Below are 18039 nucleotides of genomic sequence, written 5' to 3'. Positions count from 1 at the left end.
TTATTATTTACACAGAATAAAGCCCAACAAGCTGTATACGATTGAAGGACTTAATTAGGTGAAAAAAATGTCCCACTTTTTACAAGACTGTTATACACAAAGCAGAGTTCTGAAATTTAATAATTTCTGAACTCATATTAATTAAAGTATTTATTAAATTCATACATTTATAAACAACAACCGCAACAAGGCCACAATTAAGAGCTACAACTTTTTGGCGACCTGGGATACTTTGGAATGTTGTGTATGACCAAGCAGAATCAAGTATTACAGAGAGCCCTGTAATAATAATATTAAATCTAAAAAATAAGTAACTAGAATTATCGAATAAATAAAGAACTAGTTTTGATTAAAATGTGTACGAGTGTACATAAAAAATAAGAGCTAGCTAATGAATAAGTGAAAGGAATGGAATAATAAATAATATTATAATATAATAATGGAAAAGATAATAAGAGTATGAAAATAAATAATAAAATGGCTTGCCATGCGCTTTAGCTACATTGATTTTTGTAGGCCTCTTTTCTGACACTGCCTAATTAAGATTAAAGATGTGTTCACATTTATTATTTTTTTAAATGATGCATTTAACCTTAGTTCACTGAGAGTTATTTTTAAGACTGAAGCTAAAAATGCATAAGCATTAAAAGCATCTTTCCTGCAAACAACCATTGAGTTTCTGCATTAGCCTCTTTGTAATGTTTGTCTGAAGCAATATGACAAGAGCAATTGTGCTATTTATCCACCCATTTGATGCCTGATAGTGGAAAAGACTTTCACAGCACTAGGTAGTGTCTTCAACCTTTATTAAACACATCAAAGGCTGTGTCTTTGGATAAAACCCTCTTGTCTTTTTCACTCACAAAACAAGGAAGACTTGACTTAAGACTCGTATACTGAAGAAAATGTGAGCAGTGATGCAAAACGTTCTGGTGTGATGCACAAAGCTAGTCTGCACAGTGGAATATTTAGTAACTGTTTCTGCAGGTTGCATCAGTGCACAAGCAGGTGTTGACTATTGGCTTTTCTGAGTATTGAGCAAGTCATTGAATTATTCACTCTGTTTTGTTAATGCACTGATTATTTCAGGAAATACACACAGTGGAACAGATTTTGCTGTAGAACAAGAAAGTATGGGGTGTCTGAAATGTAAGTTACACTATATCGGCTTGCTATTATGGGTTTGCATGATCTCATACGTACATTATAGTACACTTTTCTCGTCCTTCAATGACAGGGCAGGCTTTAGTGTGCATCCATTTTTTAAAAATTACTTGAAAGATCAGGCTGGATTTTTGGGTAGTCAAGAAATCAACAGACGAAGCATTGCACACACGCACACATATTTATTTGTACAAATATAATATGTATAACAATTGCATATCACTTGGTATTTTTTCGCTGTATAATAAGATCAGCTTGTCCAGCCTCAAAAATGCAAGTCATTAATAAGAAAGTCTGTAAGTAAACATATAAAAGGGAAGAGAATCCATTCAAATGAACTGATTGACAATCAAGGAACAAATCACCTTCACAGCTTGGTGTGATTTTGCCTACGTATTAGGATGACACGTTTACATGTCACCTACAGTCTGAGATTACTCAAAAAACAACCAACAAAGGAGCTAATTTAGGTATCTACCAAAGTCCTACGTCAGGAAAACCATCAAACCAAATTACATTAACACCGATACAATATTACCTTTGATTACTGGTGGTGGTCATCGACTACTTGCTGATTTACAGTTTTGCTTCTATTAAACTTGAACTAACAGTACGGCTACAGCACTGTAATGGATAGACATTTGGCCAGCTTTTGTTGAGGGAATGAAGCTCTGAAATGTGCAAAGATGTAGTTTTATTAAATAAAATGCGCTATGTAATGCTTGCTTTTTAATTTGATTGTCAAAACAGGACAATGTTATTTTTTTAGTTAATAAAGTGGTCTGTTTTGAGAAAAACTAACATAATACAGAGAAGCACATTTAATAATCTTTCCAAACTCTTGAGATAATAAACTTATTATTAAAATAAAATACTATGTTATGATTCAACTCTATATGTAGATATCATGTATCTGTGTTTGACATTCTGTTCGTCCTCATAGTAATTAATTTCATAATATCTACTATAAATATCTGAACTTAAATAGAATATTTCTACATTACACTTTAACTTCAGTAGTGACATAACAACCGTAAAACCTCATCAAAACTGTACAGCTTTCATGAATAAATGATCTGTTTAAGGTAAAGTGCGCAATTTCTGCACCGCTTGTTTTGAGAAACAAAATTGTGAAAATAAGTATTGTTTTCAGAGGTCTCTCTGTTTCTGTCGTTGGTTCATCTCAAATGCTTCTAGTTGGATATGCAGACAAACTGCAATGTTTTCATATATACCTGTTAATTTTTCATAATTAGATTGACAAAATATTTGCAAACCAATGGTAGAAATGGCAAAGTGTTCTGAAAACCTGTCCGAAAACAGTCAACATTTTTGTTTCATGGCACAAAAAATACACACTTTACTTTTAAAGCATGTCTGCCATACAATAAGCCAAATGTACAAGATAATCTCTGTCAATGGCACTGTGATACAGTGATCTCGTAAGAACATTCTGTGCAAATGATGTTTATGGTTTACTCTGACTTATGTCACATGGTGCATAAGATACAGTTTTGCAGTAATTTTACCCTCGTAATATTAATTTTACACACTTAAAGTTGACCTTTTACTCATAATTTTACAGCAGAATGTGACAAACAAGTGTTATTGCTAAATCTACTTTCTTTACAAAATATCCCTTGCTACAATATGGTATAAAATACCTCAGTTATCCATTTAAGGATGGCTGACATAAAAAGCGGTTTCTATTCACAGAGACACCAGCACCAAAAGAACCATTCGAAAGGTTATTGTACAACGCTGTGGCAACAAAAAGGATCATGAAACAAAATTCTGAATGCTTTAGAAATACATGTTGAGTAAACACATTATCACAAAACTACAAGAGGGACTTTTTAAGAGGGTCACAACTTGCGATTGGTTTCAGACAATTGAAATATGAACAAGCAGATGCAAAACCATGTAGTCAGTGGTAGCCTTCCTCTATGCTGTCATGAACATTTTTCCAAGCACCAATTTGGAACACAGATCATGGAGTTTTCAGTCTTTTTGAGTTGTAGGTAGTTGACTGAAAGAGGATAGTCTTCACTGGAGAACAGTAAGGAACCTCTTCCGAGATCTCGCAGACCTCCTTACATCACGACTGTGAGATTCAGCAAGTCTCACCCAGTGTCCTCTACTTTTTTCTTCTTTTGGAACAGCCTGTGAAAAACCAAACAACAAAAGCTGAGAGACAAGTTCAAAGGGGCAATCAAAATTAGTGCTGGAATGGTAGACTATATATAAACAATGTGTTAATCGTATGCTTTTATGTGTATTATTGTTTCGCAAAACTGCAATAGGTCTACATACTGTACATTTATAGTGTAACTTATGTTTGTAATTACCATGGTTATTTTCGTAATGGTTTGTGCCTCACTGTGAGAAAAACCTAAAAAAAAGCCTAATTTTAAAAGATAAATGTTTTTAGCAGAGATATATTTTTGCTGTGGTTACTAACTAACAAAAGTGGTCTATCAAAATTGGGTGTTACTTTTTATCACTGTAGAACAACTCCAATGTAACTTCACTTTAAACAAAGTTGCACATTTTTACTTTCGACCACATCAGTAGGAACGAGAGTTAAACATGGGTGGGTCAAAAAACAACTTTATTTGCTAGATTTACTGGCTTGAATTTGATTATTTTAAATATATCTATGACCTTGGTAATGTTAACTGCAAACATATTTTGTCCTTTATTTTAGCAAAAAAAAAAAAAAATTATATATATATATAATATGTGATAAACTGGATTTTCATTTAAATTTCAGCATCAAATCTTTCAAAAGCAACCCAACAATGCAAAATGTGAACATTTTCGACGTTTTTTGAATACTTTTTTATTATTATTGGCAATATGCATGAATTTTTTTTAAACAACTGAATCCAAACACTGCAAACTCTAATGTGGAAGTAAAAAATAAGGTAAATGCTAAATGTGCTGTTATAGCCAGGAAAGCATATGTCAGGGTGTCGAGCAAATCGCTTTGTTACTTTCGTCCCCGCTTTCCCTTACTTATTATGAATTGGTACTTTTGTAGACGGTATAAAACAAAGATTGACCGATAATCAGTTTTACTAACATCTTTCCTGTTTTTCAAGAATTTATTTGATAATCGGGTATCGGTTTAGTAGAGTACGATTCACTGATAAAATAGCGCTATCTTGTGGTCGCGCGCAAATAACCCGCCATTACAGCACTGCGTCTGAGGAGAAACTGTTATCAGGTAAAACAACTTGCTCTGCTTCAAGTTTACTACAACATCCATAAATGAACAAACTACATCTGTTGAACAATCATATATGTAATTTAAACTAGACCAACTCACATTCGAGAAATCCGTCAAATCAGGTGCCTCACTAATTAGTGTCACAAATTAAGCAAGTATACGTTCAGCTAATAATTTCTTACATATGTGCTTCTCGTAAACATCTAGTGGACATGCCCCAACGATTAAGCTTTTAACTTATTAAATAAACGTTATACACGTACCAGCCTTGAATGAGTGCATGTTGTAAACAACACAGCTTAATTTAAATGTTTTCTTTGTTGTCTATTTATATCAATAGGCTAGGTTGTACAGTCTCGTTTATCATTGTCCGATTTTTGGGATCGCATGGTGTCATCAGGTATTTCATAAACTTAACTGCTTCAATTGAAATGTCATGAGGTAAAATTATTGTTATTTGTGTGTGTGTGTGAGCGTGAGTGTGAGTGCGTGTGCGTGTGTGTGATGTATTTTAGGAATTTGTAGGTTTATGTTATTTTGTAACCCATGCATGGCAGCTCCCTGATCTATACACTTTGTCTCTTGGTGTTAATTGCAACTTGCAAGTTTATGTATTTGTGAAACTTTATTTATTTATTTAACATTTATATATTCATCATTCATAAAATAAATCAAGACTACAGCTACATAAAGTATATACAAAACTATAAACAACCCAACACTTGTCCACATTTTGAACATGAATAATGTTGTTGATCTTTGTTCACTCCAGACAGCTCATGTTGTGAATAAACTCACTCATTAAAATGCTGAAGTAAAATGACACAAATAGAACATTCTTCTATATGTCATCTTGAGTCCTTTGTTCACTTTCTTCATTTTTACTTTTATTCTTATGCACTGACTCGTTCGCTAAACTGAGGCAATCAGGCACAGGCTTTTTTTTAATGACGGCATAAAAAGGAAAAAATTCAACATCCGCCAAAAAAAGTCCTTCAGTGGTGAGGAAAAACGTGTGAAAGAAAAAACATTCTGAAAAATAATAAATCAGTCCTACATTTAGGACTCATGTCAATACACAACAACAATTACACATTATGTTTTTGATAACAAAAAATAAACGTAAGACATTCAGTTTTTCGTATTTTTGTAAATTTTCATTTATTGGCGCTTTTGAATTGCATTATGAGATCTTGATCTTTTCTTCAACAACTGTTGATGTTAAAAAGTTAGAAAAATTACTTTTAATAGTTTGAAGCGATATATTGCCAGGGTTGGTATTGTAAATTCCCAGCAGACACACAACATCATAAGACATTAATATTAGGTTAGATTTAGGTCACCAGTGTCTAAGGACAATGTTATTTTGACATCTAATAACAACGTGAAATTATGTTGATGATATTTTGTTAATTATAGGTTGTATTGGAAAGTGACCAAATCCAACGTAATATTGACGTCAAATACTGACATTTAGGTATGGTAACCAAAATCCAACGTCTTATAGACATCATAGTGGTAACGTCCACACAATGTCAAGCTGTAACATTTTTAGATGTTGATATTTTATTGTTTTTAGGTTGAGTTGGAAAGAGACAATGTCTGTTTGAAGTTGGACACTGATGTTGGTCTGACTTCAACCCAATTTTCATCTCCAAAAAAACGGCAACATCTCACGACATTCGGTACAACGTCAATCTGACATCACATTGACGTCCTGTACCTGCTGGATTACAACCTTGGTAATAAACTGCCAGTACTTTTTCTGTTGTTTTATGGACTTTTATGGATCTCTATTGTTTCTTATAGACCATTTTGGGGGATGTAAACAAAAACAATGGTTCCAACGTATTTCCTGTTTAACATTTTTAATTACTATAGCTTCCGAGAATCCAAAAAGAGACACATATTGATAAATAATGCTTTGATAACAAGCAGCAAATGTTTATGGGTCAATGACAAGACCACATTGAAATGGTCTGTACAATATATTGTTTTAAACTACAAAAATGCTAATAAAAAGCTGTGAATCATAAAATAGGGAACCTCTTAATTAACTGATATTTCTACAGTGTAAGTCACTGAATCCGAATCATAATCTGTCGGGGAACACAAATTAAAAGCTTAATCGCTGGGTCATGTCCACTAAATGTTTACGAGAAGCACATATGTAAGAAGTTATTAGCTGAACGTATACTTGCTTAATTAATGACACTTAACCTGCATTTAAAAAATGTGATTTTTTTTTAATTTGAATTAAGCAACATAATAATGCACTCTACAATGCACAATATATCGTTTGAGCATTGATATTGCAATGTGTGTATCCGCAATAGTCACATTGCGAGATTTGCAATGTCGAGTTGGGATCATAGATGACCAGAAACAACAGGTCATAATACACTGCAGAACTGAACCATAATAGAGTGAAAGTGTATCATCTCCATGTGTTTTTAAGACCTGTGACTGACTATGTAAGCATTTTATGAGAGTTTAAATCATTTTGATAGAGGATAAAAAAAGTTTAATTAATTTTTAAATTAAAGTGAAAAAAATTAAAGATTATTTTGACAAAATTATTTATATAATGAATACCATGCAATCAGAGCAATTTAATTATTCAATTTCTGTATCTGAACACTGTTAGACTCTCCCCATAAAACCATAAAGCTGTTTATTTTACTTGAATATTTTCTTCATTGTGTTCATGACTCTAGTTTGATTATTATATGCATAAAATAATTTACAAAACAATATATTTCACTCCCCTACAAAATCACCCCAATCAATTTAAATGAATGACCACCCAAATAGAGCTATTTAAGTCATATGGTGAAATTGTATTTTTAATTGCAAAATATATTGCAGAGAAAAAAAAATCGCAATGTCAGATTCCTCCAATATCGTGCAACCCTACTCGATAATATTTCTTTGAATAAATCGGACAGAGACTCCTTGCCATCAGCCAACCACATTGTGCATGATTATTAAGCGTGCTGACATTATCCATAACAAGGAGGTTGACCCTGCCCTCATTCTTTATCTTTATAAGGTCGCACACCGGATGCACCACGCAGCCCTATGTGTTTTATCAGAGTATGCACACCGGCGCTGCAAGTCGGCGGCTGTCTTCGGCACCCAGAGACTACTCAGGACACTGTTCATATTTCTGCCACTCCATAGAACGCTATCTAAATAGTTTAATGTTAAATAACATGAGAATGTGCGTGTCCGATGTGTGTTAATTCCACCTGTCATATGCGCAGAGTAGCATATAACCCCATTTATTCTCTCTCACTCTATTCCTTAACATAGTATAAGTTTGCCTCAGCAGTTTTGTGAGTACACTATAAGAAAAATCTTAGCTAAAACCTTTACTGCTAATAAGGAAAACTCTTAGTGGTAAGATAATATTTTGTTTGTTGATTTGTTTTTAAATGGAACACTCTATTTTGGAAATGTAGATATAAGATATAAACAGTTAAGTTTTACCATTTAGAATTCTTCCAGCTGATCCCCGGGTCTGATGAGAGCATGTTTAACTTAGGCCCAATCCCAATTCTACCCCTTAGCCCCTCCCCTTACCCTACCATCATTTTGTAAATTGACGTGAAGGGGTAGGGGTGTCACAATTCTCTTTAGCTTGAAGGCGTAGGGCTAAGGGGAAAGGTTAGATAGCCCTTGAAACTGAGATTTTTCAGGACCACACTCGAAACCAAGGGGTACGAAATTTTCAGAGAAAACACTATCTACAACGGCAGCATGGCTGCACATGGAAGTCAGCAGATGCACAAATTAGTGATTTTTGTCATTACTATGAGTTTTTATAACAAACAAGCATATGTTTTAATACAGTCATAACAGCGTTCATGTTTTACCATCATGCTTTGAAAAAAAACACACTAATATAAAGCTAAATTCTATAATCCATAATAATAACTCCTGTATAGTAGTCCCACAATATTCTGACACTTTATGACACTTAAATGGGAATGAGCTTTTTATATGACTTTTTATTTAAAAAAAAAAACACAACTGGAATAACTACAGCAGTCGCGATCATCTGATCTCATATAAGGTGTTGTAGTGGTGTCCCATTTCTTAGGGGTCAATTTTTAAGCCCTTGCCCTTCACACTCTGTTTCAAGGGACGTGAGGAAGAGGAAAAGAAAGCGGTACAAAAATAAAATTGGGATTGGGCGTTAGTTTAGCATAAATCATTGAAGCATCCCGTGTAATTTCATTGCACCTGATGAAGCCATGGTACGGCAGCAAAGTTCCTTTATTATTAAGCCAGAATGAAAGTATAGTTTTTAGCCGTATCAGCCTAGAACATAGTCAAGTGTCAAGCTTTAAATAGAAAAATGATCAAAACGAGATGCTAATGGTCTAATCCAATTTAATAAATTATGCTAAACTAAGCTCCCGCCAGACACATCGATTGGCAACTGTGTAACTCTAGGGGAGTAGCCAAAAAATTAGTGGTTCTTTAATATCGTTCCTGATCTTATTTGTTTTTCAGATGCATGTTCATGTGTCGAGAAGTTTAGTATTGGCCAAGTGTTCTCTGGTCACTGTGGCTTTGCTGTTTAGTCCGTATGCCAGACTTGATGGGGATGATCTGGGCTCAGCTCTCTTCCCATGATCCTCTCGCCCAGACAAAACATCCCAAAAATACTCAGCAGCTCAGAAGCACATATGATTTTTACAGCTAAGGATTTAGCCACAACAAGAGATGTGCTAGGAATTCCAATAGCCCTTTGGTGATAAGTGTACGGTAGCCGGTGCCACTGTGAGAAGTGATTCGCCACTGCTTATAACTTCATTTTAGGCTTGGATGGTTTTTGTGGTGAGGATACAATGCTGCCAACTGTACTGCGGCTGAGAGCTAACTGTGGTCTGAGGAGGCAATGAGGCGAGAGATGGGCTGAGTGTCATTAATACGAGGAGATGTGCTGTGGTCTGTCAGGAAAAGTCTGACTAATAGAATTGACTCTTATTGTATTGCATTTGCAAAGACGAAAGACGTCTTGAGGAAATGAGAGTGCTGTTATTTCAGAACAGTGATAATGGAAATGATAAAGGATGACACACTTTCTCTTTTTAATATAAAAGGGAGGAACCGTTTCAGAAGCTAATAAGTCATGTCAAGTTAAATCTGAAAATGACATATCAGTTATTATCTCCTAACAGAAACACAGCGTCACAGTGTTTCACAAAAAGCATATTTAATACACAAAGAAATGAATGGGTTTTTAATAAGGATGCTGTATGTAAGTTTTTGACTCTTCTAAAGCACAAAAATATTATAATGTGCTTCCAGATATTTAACAACATACTACGTGACGAGATTTGCAGTGATAAGCAATTTGGCTGTTTGCACCAGACGAAACTTGGCAGAAATTTGAATACAGCCATTCAGAAGCTCAGAATATATACACTTACTGCACTCCAACGAAATGGTAAGGTTTACAATCTAAATAACACATATTAAACCTCTTTAACATTATTAAATGTAAATGCTGTTTGCATTCACAGAGTCACAGTTCTAAAGTTTAATTTCTACAGTTTTATTTTATATTTTTTATTATACTACTGCTGCTTACAGTAGTATGGCAATACATGTCTAGTAAAGGGGCATCAAACACACATTATTAGTATTTAACACTAAATAAAGCACATGAGGTGTACCTGAGGTGATCATTGTCAGTTTTCTGTTGTTCAGCTGCAAGAAATAGAAACCGTTTCTAAAATATAAACATCAGGTGTTGGTTAGGACAAAAAGTCATTTTAATATCGCGTGCTGTTGCTTTTATGTTGCTTGCATGTGTTTAAAACCAGGAGTGCAATACCTGGTTCAACAACTGGTTGTCAAATGTACATTCTGCACCGTTTAATGCTTAATATAGTTAAAGGCTCAATTATTAGCCCTCCTCTGAAATTGTCATTATTTTTCAAATGTTTCCCAAGTGATGTTTAACAGAGCAAGGACATTTCTACAGGCTACAGAACTGTTGTCCAGTGACTTGCCTAATTAATCCAACTTGCCCAATTAACTAATCAACTTGCCTAATTAGTTCAGTTTTAAAATTGCACTTTAAGCTGAGTATAGTATCTTGTAAAATATGTGCTGTCATCATGGCAAAGAAAAAAAATCAGCACATACATTTAAATTATTTTTATTTATTAACATTTAAAAAAATATATTGAATCTCATTAAAATGTCCAAAATTTGATGTTAGTACACTCTCAGAAAAAATGGTACAATGTTTTACCAAACAAGGTACAAACCCTTGTCACTGGGGCAGTACCTTTTTATGGAACAGAATTGTACCTTAAGACAAAGAAACAAAATTGTACCATTGCAATTTGTACTTTTAAGGACATGATTTGTACCATGGGAAACCAAATTGTACCTTTGGTTTTAAAACCAGCAGATCCAATATTGTACACTTTAACAGTGTCACAAATGCTTACCTAACATTTATTTAAAATGCCTTAAATGTTTAGTTTACAGTAGTTTTATGTTTTACCAGTTGTTTTGTATTATTGTATTATAAAACTTAATAATTCGTGTTTGAGTTTCTTTAAACATACAGTAAAATGATGATTCTTGTTTTAATATGGAAATTATTCATAAAATCACTGCCTTTCCAGTCATATTTATTTTCATAGATATTGTAATAAAAAAGTAGTTGTCCAATACTTATGTACATTTTATATGAGAACAATTGTGTACCTTCATTTCAGTTGTACCATAAAAGGTACAAAACAACACCATAAGAGGTCTTTTCTGTACCATATAAGGTACAATTGTTACAAAGGCACAAAACTGTTCCTCAAGGAACATTATTTGACCCACCGTGGACCTTTTTTTCTGAGAGTGTAGCTTACAAAAGTACTTTTTGATCTAATCAAAATTAGATCATTCTAATTTATGAATCCAATCATAGTGTTTACGTAAACACTAAACAAGGTGATTAGATTATTGTGCATGTTTATATTTTTCAAGCTTCAAATTGGAGATTTTAGACTTCTGACATGCTCACAATACAGGCTATATACTGTATAGAACTTCCTGTTATTTTATGAAATGCATAGAAGCTCCTGCTTTTTTCTTTCTTAGTTAATATTTACCTAACTATTGAAGAGAAGATAAGAGCTGTCCTGTGGTGCTTGGCTTATATTCAAGCAGTAAAAATGCGGCTCCTCATGAACAAAAGCAAACAATACAAGAATAACCAGAAGAATTGTCTTGTAAATATTGGCCAACCCAGGCTCATTATATATACGTACCCCTATATACATTTCTGGAAATCATGTAATACGTCCAGAAGCTACATTATGTTTCAGTTTTTGTTTTTGCAAATCCTCCAGAGGCCGCTGTGTACACTTTTGTTAGATCTCAAATTTCTCTTGCGAGTTCCATTTGCGCCTGCTGTTCTTGTTTAAATCCACCAGAGGCCGCTGTTGACAGACTGACTGACTGACCAACCAACTGATCCCCCCCACCCACACCCTTGCCTAAACCCAACCAATAGTGTTTTCAAAAGCAATCCAGAAAAAGAAAAGCCCTTACCTAATTTTTACTACGGTTTCAGATCTTACCACATTCTCATCCCATTATTTACTAGTTTATTTTATTATTTATTTTTTTTTGTTTTTGTTTTACCTGCTTTCTGGAGTCGTTCTTTGCCAGACTTGAACCCCGTCATCACGATCAACTCCTCTCAGCATCTCAAGTCTGCCAACATACATGGCGAGCTACTGGGCAAACTGGTAACAGTGGAAAAGTCGTCCAAATGAAGTCAAGCGGTCAGCTGGTAGCGCGAAAAGAAAAAGTAGCTGTTGGCAGTGTCATACTGCCCTGTAGCGTTCATTTTAAAGACAAAATGCAGCCATACATAGCTCTGGCTACATAATTTGCGCTATCCAGAAATGTATACGGGGGTACGTTTTCACAGTGAGCCTGTGTTGATATTGATATATGTGGACCTTGAATTAGTTGTTTTTTTTACCATCATGTTTACTTCTATTGACTGGAAAACTGCAACCTCAAAATTCTGCCAAATTTCTTATTGTGTTTCACAAAATCATGAAAAACATACGACTCCAAATTTAACTGTTTTAAAGCTGTATGTGGATAATACATGTTGTATGTGACCCGATTTACATGATATGCATTTTCAAAAAAGTAGGTTGTTTCTTCTTAATAAAGAACATATTTTATTGTGTTCCACAGAAGACGTAGATGTGAGTAAACTAAATCAACATTTTCTTTCACTTTAATCCAAAGAATAATCGTAAGATTGTTCCGTTGGTAAGATTCACAGACTTAAAAAGCCCCTTGTAATTAACCAGTGATTGATTTCCCATCTAAACAGTTCTTAATTTTCTTCTGGAAGTCCCTTAAGCGAGATCTTTCAATGTCTGGACAAGTGCCTGATAAGCACATCCCGGTTATTAAGCTCAGTCTGTGATGTCATCAGCACTCCTTGCCAACCGCTTCCATTGATTCATTTTCTCACACTATGACATAACCGTTTCAGACACAATAGTTGTCTGTATTTAGAACGACACTGGTGACTGGCGGCTTGCAGTCCTGGATCTCCACCATCCTCAAAGTGTGCTAGGGCAGATAACCCCTCCATTTGCCGCCCTGTTACCCTTAAAGCAATGAAAAGCCTCACCTACGACATGTGGTTTTGCTGGGCAGCCAGGTTTTGCTGCTGCTGTTGTTGCATGAGGATCTGCTGCTGCTGGCGTCTGCGTGCGGTGCGGAGTTTCTCGAATCTTGCCTCCATTTCCTCCAGGACTTTAGGGGTGTAACGCACCACCAGTTTGACACTGTCCTTGGCTGCTTTCAGTAACTCCACAGCCTTCTCATGGTGTTCACCCTCAACGCTCTAAGGAGGAAAAAAAGCTGTAGTCAGAAATCTGTGGTTGTTTATTTTATCTGATTCAAAAGAGCGAAACGAAAATATGTCTCTTGATCCAACTTCATTAGTTTGTTGCATTTTATTATATACAAATTCATAGCTTGGTCTGCTCAAAGCCACACTAGAAATGCTCCATGGTGATGAACATTCAATTACGTTTTGGCACAAAAGAGCCATTAATTTCATATTAGCTCAGGAACCGTGACATGTTTGGTTTAATGAGAAATCGCTTCTCAAATGCTGTCACAAAACGGCTTTCTATTACAGACTTTGACGCAAATGAAATCAAATGGCTTTTTTCTGAAGTCTTCTGTCATTGTTCAGCAGGAAAACAGTGGACATTAGTTTATATAAACTTAAATTATGCCTTCATGCAATACAATTGTAACAAACGTCAATGTCAACAGAGAAGAGCTAAGAGACTGGCTTCAAAAGGCTTCCCTGAAAGACTCTCTTGAAGCACAGTTTTTTTTTTTTTTTGCTGTGAGATTCATTTTAATCTGGCTCCAGTCTGACATATTTTAAACATTTTCGGTGAAATATGAAAAGATGATTTCCTTTGACATGTGTCCTTTTCAGCTTTAGATCCTGCTGTAATCTTTCTGTCATATTTTAGTATTTTAAAATGTCAAGCTTAGCCTAAAAAATGAGAGATTCGAAGACTTGAGTCTCTAATGGATCGGAGATAATAACAGCAGCAAAAATTGATTTATTACAGTGATCAGCATTGTAGGTTGTTGTAAATGTTTTTTTTTTCCACTGAGATCAATGTAAGAAACCTTCTGCAATAATGTCACTTCAGACCAAACCTATCTGTGTATCGATTAAAGAAACCAGCGTGCCATCTAGCGTGAAGGCATTTTAAGAGACAGCTTAAAAACTTCATGGCAAAAATACATATTTGTGTTGCACTGACATTTGTTTCCCAAATTTCACCTGCCAACATTCTGCGACATTTTGTGGTATTGAAGGTAAAGTTCACCCAAAAATAAAACATTTATGTACCCTCCGCGTGTTCCAAACCTTTTTGAGTTCCTTTCTTTTGCTGATCACAGATGAAGATAATACAAAGAATGTTGGTAGCCATTAACTTTTATTACACATTTTTCTTACTATAGATTTCAGTGGCTACTGATTTCAAATATTCTACGAGCATGCGAATCTCTTTGCTTGCGCGCCGATTTCCTCTGCTCGTGCACAAAACTTCTTGCACGCCCCCTCAAATATACGCTGCTCAAGCGCAGATCTTCTTGTGTGCATTGCACTCTCAATTAAACGCTGCTGAAGTGCGATTAAGTGTGTTTATGTAACGAGTATGTCTCCAACATTTATTAGATTTGCTAAGAATATATATGAACGTCTCCAATAGACCTACAGAGTGGTATTAATGCGTCCTGAAGTAAAGTGAAACGGCTATACGTTGTGTTTGCTGGCCTCATCACGCACATGTCAGTCAGTCAGTGAGTCAGCATGTCACCTTAAAGGGTTAAACGCACAGCACTACTATGGTTGGTTACAGAAAAGTTTGCGTTGTTATATTTCACTTATGCTTTATTACATTTTGTTCGATTATTACCCGCTATTAAAAAAAAACCAGACTGAATGTTTTGAATGAGGAGCTGTAAAGTAGCTGTGGCGGGATGAATTTTGCCGTGGCGCCCCGCCATGGAAGAATGTATGTAGCGGAAACCATGAAATATATAATTTTTTACATGCATCTCCCTGCCTGCTGGACTCATTTAATGACCTAATAGCCGCCATTATAAAAGAATTTCTTTTAGTACAACGGGTGATCCGGGGTGCATAAGATACCCTGAGCTCTCTTTAAAACATAATTACGGTAAATTTAGAACAGTTTGGTTAAAATGATCTTGCCTGCCACCTTCACAAGACTACTCAACCTGTTCTTATTTGACAGACTCAGAATATCATACCAAGCTATAATGCAGATAGATAAAACGGATTCAATAAATTGTTTATAAAACAGTGTCATCATAGAGGTACAGACCTGAAACGATCGAAGTTTCCTCAGAAAAGTCTTTGTTGAACTTTTTTTTAGACAGCCTTAATGTTAGGTTGGCATGTCAACATATTGTCAATAACGACCCCTAGATATTTGTGTGTGTAAACAATTTCGAATTCGTTTACATGTGTTTAAATTAAAATGATTTGACATAAAAAACAAGGATTAAATGGGCGACAGTAACGCACTGCAAACGTGTACAAGCACAATGGCCAATTTTTGCCGCACTGCAAACACCTAGCATCTAAAGCATCTAAACCGTTCACACACCATTCACACACTGCTGCTGAAAACAATTTGTCAATCAGTAGTAATTGGTTTACCCCTGATAAAGAATTGAATAAGGAAAATGAAGGAAAATTTGTGAGTGAGTGAGAAAAAAGAACCTCATGAACGTTCGGAACTAATTGAAGGTGAGGAAATGGTGAGGAAATTTTCATTTTTTGGGGTGAACCATTCCTTTAATTGGTTTCATAAAGCAATAGAAATGATAATAGTCATGTTTTTTAAAAGGTGATTCAATTTTAATTCATCTTGAATTAGCACCCTCATGCCTTTTGCTCCTTTATTTCATCCCATTAGGTTTCACTCAACTGAATCTTGCTCATTTACTTGCCACTGGGTACATAACCAAATCATAATTAGTAAAAATTGTGTCTGAGCATTGAAAGTCTGTTTGTAAAAATCCTTCATATATTAAATAAATGCATTTGTTTAACTTACAGACTCACAAAATAAAAAGGATCCTGCTCAACAGGAACATCACTGACAACTCACCACTCCATTGACTGACAAGAGTTGGTCGCCTCTTTTAAGACCACCGTGCCTTTCAGCTACACCTCCAGGGATGATGCGGGAGATGTAGATTGGTGAGTTCTGCTCTTTTCCACCCATCACGTTAAAGCCAAGCCCCTCATCTGTCTTGGGGAGCTCCACCACCCGCGGGTGAGAGTGACCCTCGCTGGCTGCAAATGCTGCCACTGTGGCCTGGTGGGAACCAGAGAATTATGAAATGTCAGTTAATGTGAAATATGCATCACAAATTGGTAGCCCAATACATTGTCAAGCCTGATAAAACTATAGGACTCAAAATTGTCTTGTTAGTTGAAACATCTAAAAAAAAAAGCTTCGTAATTACAGATCTTAAAGAGTTATTTTACATGCTAAACTGATGAAGTTCTCTTTTACATGATTTGTCAAATACACAGAAGGATATATCGAAAGCACAGGAATGGTTTTGTCTGTGGATGTAAATAGCTGGGGAATAAATCACATGCGTATTAGTATACCTGTGTAATAGCGTCACTTGGACATGAAACCAACACACTACTAACACAACTTAACCAGACCCCTTTAGCATGCCTTTGGCAGGAAAGAACCAAATTTGAGAAATTGTAAAAAGTACATCTTAGAACTTCAGTTAAGGTGTTTGAGGGAGTTCAAAAACAGTGCTTATTCATGCACATAATAACTCCCTTTGGCTTGGACTTTATGCTCTGCAACTGCAGATCTTTTTTTATTCTCAAACTGCCAAACTTCCCACTTAAAAAGTGTAAAAAAAACAACAGGACCCCTTTTAACTATCTTCAATTGGGTTTCAAAGAAGAACGGATGTCCTATGGGTTTGTAACAGCATGACTGTGAGTGATAAAATATTCATTTTTAGGTGAAGGATTGTGTGTTTGCTTGACTAATAGTGAGTCTTTTTGAAATCATCAGCCATTATTGTATTATTACAGCCATTAAATGTATTATTAGGTATACATTTCTTTTAAAACCAACAATTAGGTATACAATCTGCTTGTTAACACAGACGTTTGATCAGCCAATCACATTGCATGAATGAAGACTGGCATTCAAACTGAGCGTAGGTATGGGGAACAAAGGAGATTTAAGTGATTTTGAAAGTGGCATGGGATTTTCTGGGATTTTTCACAAACAACCATCTCTAGTATGTACAAACAGTGCTCTGAAATAGAAAAAAATAACCATTGAGTGGCAGGGCAGTTCTGTTGGCGAAAATGTTTTTTGTTGATGTCAGAGGTCAGGAGAGAATGCCCAGGCTGGATCGAGCTGACAGGACAGCACCAGTAACTCGAAAAACCACTCGTTACAACTGAACATCTCTGAACACACAACATGTCTAACATCGAAACATATGAACTGAAGAAGAGCACATTGGTGCCGCTTCTAGGAGATAAGAGCAAACTGAGGAAACAGTTCAAATGGGCAGGGGCGGATTTACTGATTTGGAGGCCCTAAGCAATTGGAGCCATGGGGACCAATAGGCACTCTTTGTTTTTATTTGTTTGTTTGTTTTTGTTTTGCTGTCTTTTTATGTCTTTCAGTCTTTTGTTCTACATTTTCTTTTCTTAAAAAAGGGGGAAAAGAAAAAAAAATTATAACTAAAATGTTTTGTTTTAAAAACGAAATCTTGATCTGATTTGATCCCTGACTGGGGGTGAAAACACGGATGTAATAATTACATTAAATTTTATTTGTTTTAGCCTTACCATACAAAATATAGAAAACTATAATGTTATATATAATTTCTAGGTACAATTTATACTTTTAGGTGTTTATCGTGGGCCCACAAGTTTCCTGGGGCCCTAAGCAGCTGTTTATTGCTTACCAGACTTATTGGTTAAATCCACCCCTGCATTTTTGTACAAAGCACAACAT

General features: G+C 35.4%; 1 protein-coding gene across 2 annotated transcripts in view; it reads right to left on the bottom strand.

The window, feature by feature from the left end:
* Positions 1-1336: 1336 nt before the first annotated feature.
* Positions 1337-18039, bottom strand: part of lin7a (lin-7 homolog A (C. elegans)) — a 106071-nt gene continuing 89368 nt past the window's right edge. Inside the window, exons 4-6 of one of the 2 annotated variants that reach the window (XM_056455579.1) lie at positions 16135-16344; positions 13086-13301; positions 1337-3327 (exon numbers count right to left, since the gene is read on the bottom strand). In XM_056455579.1, the coding sequence (XP_056311554.1) occupies positions 13086-13301; positions 16135-16344 (426 nt within the window). In that variant the 3' untranslated portion in view covers positions 1337-3327. The remainder of the gene's footprint in view (positions 3328-13085; positions 13302-16134; positions 16345-18039) is intronic. The other variant, XM_056455578.1, reaches the window with a different exon arrangement.

This window comes from Danio aesculapii, chromosome 4 (genome assembly GCF_903798145.1).
Source record: "Danio aesculapii chromosome 4, fDanAes4.1, whole genome shotgun sequence".
Taxonomy (NCBI): Eukaryota; Metazoa; Chordata; class Actinopteri; order Cypriniformes; family Danionidae; genus Danio; species Danio aesculapii.
The sequence above is the reverse complement of the archived record's forward strand: the minus strand, read 5'-3'. Positions and strand labels throughout refer to the sequence as shown.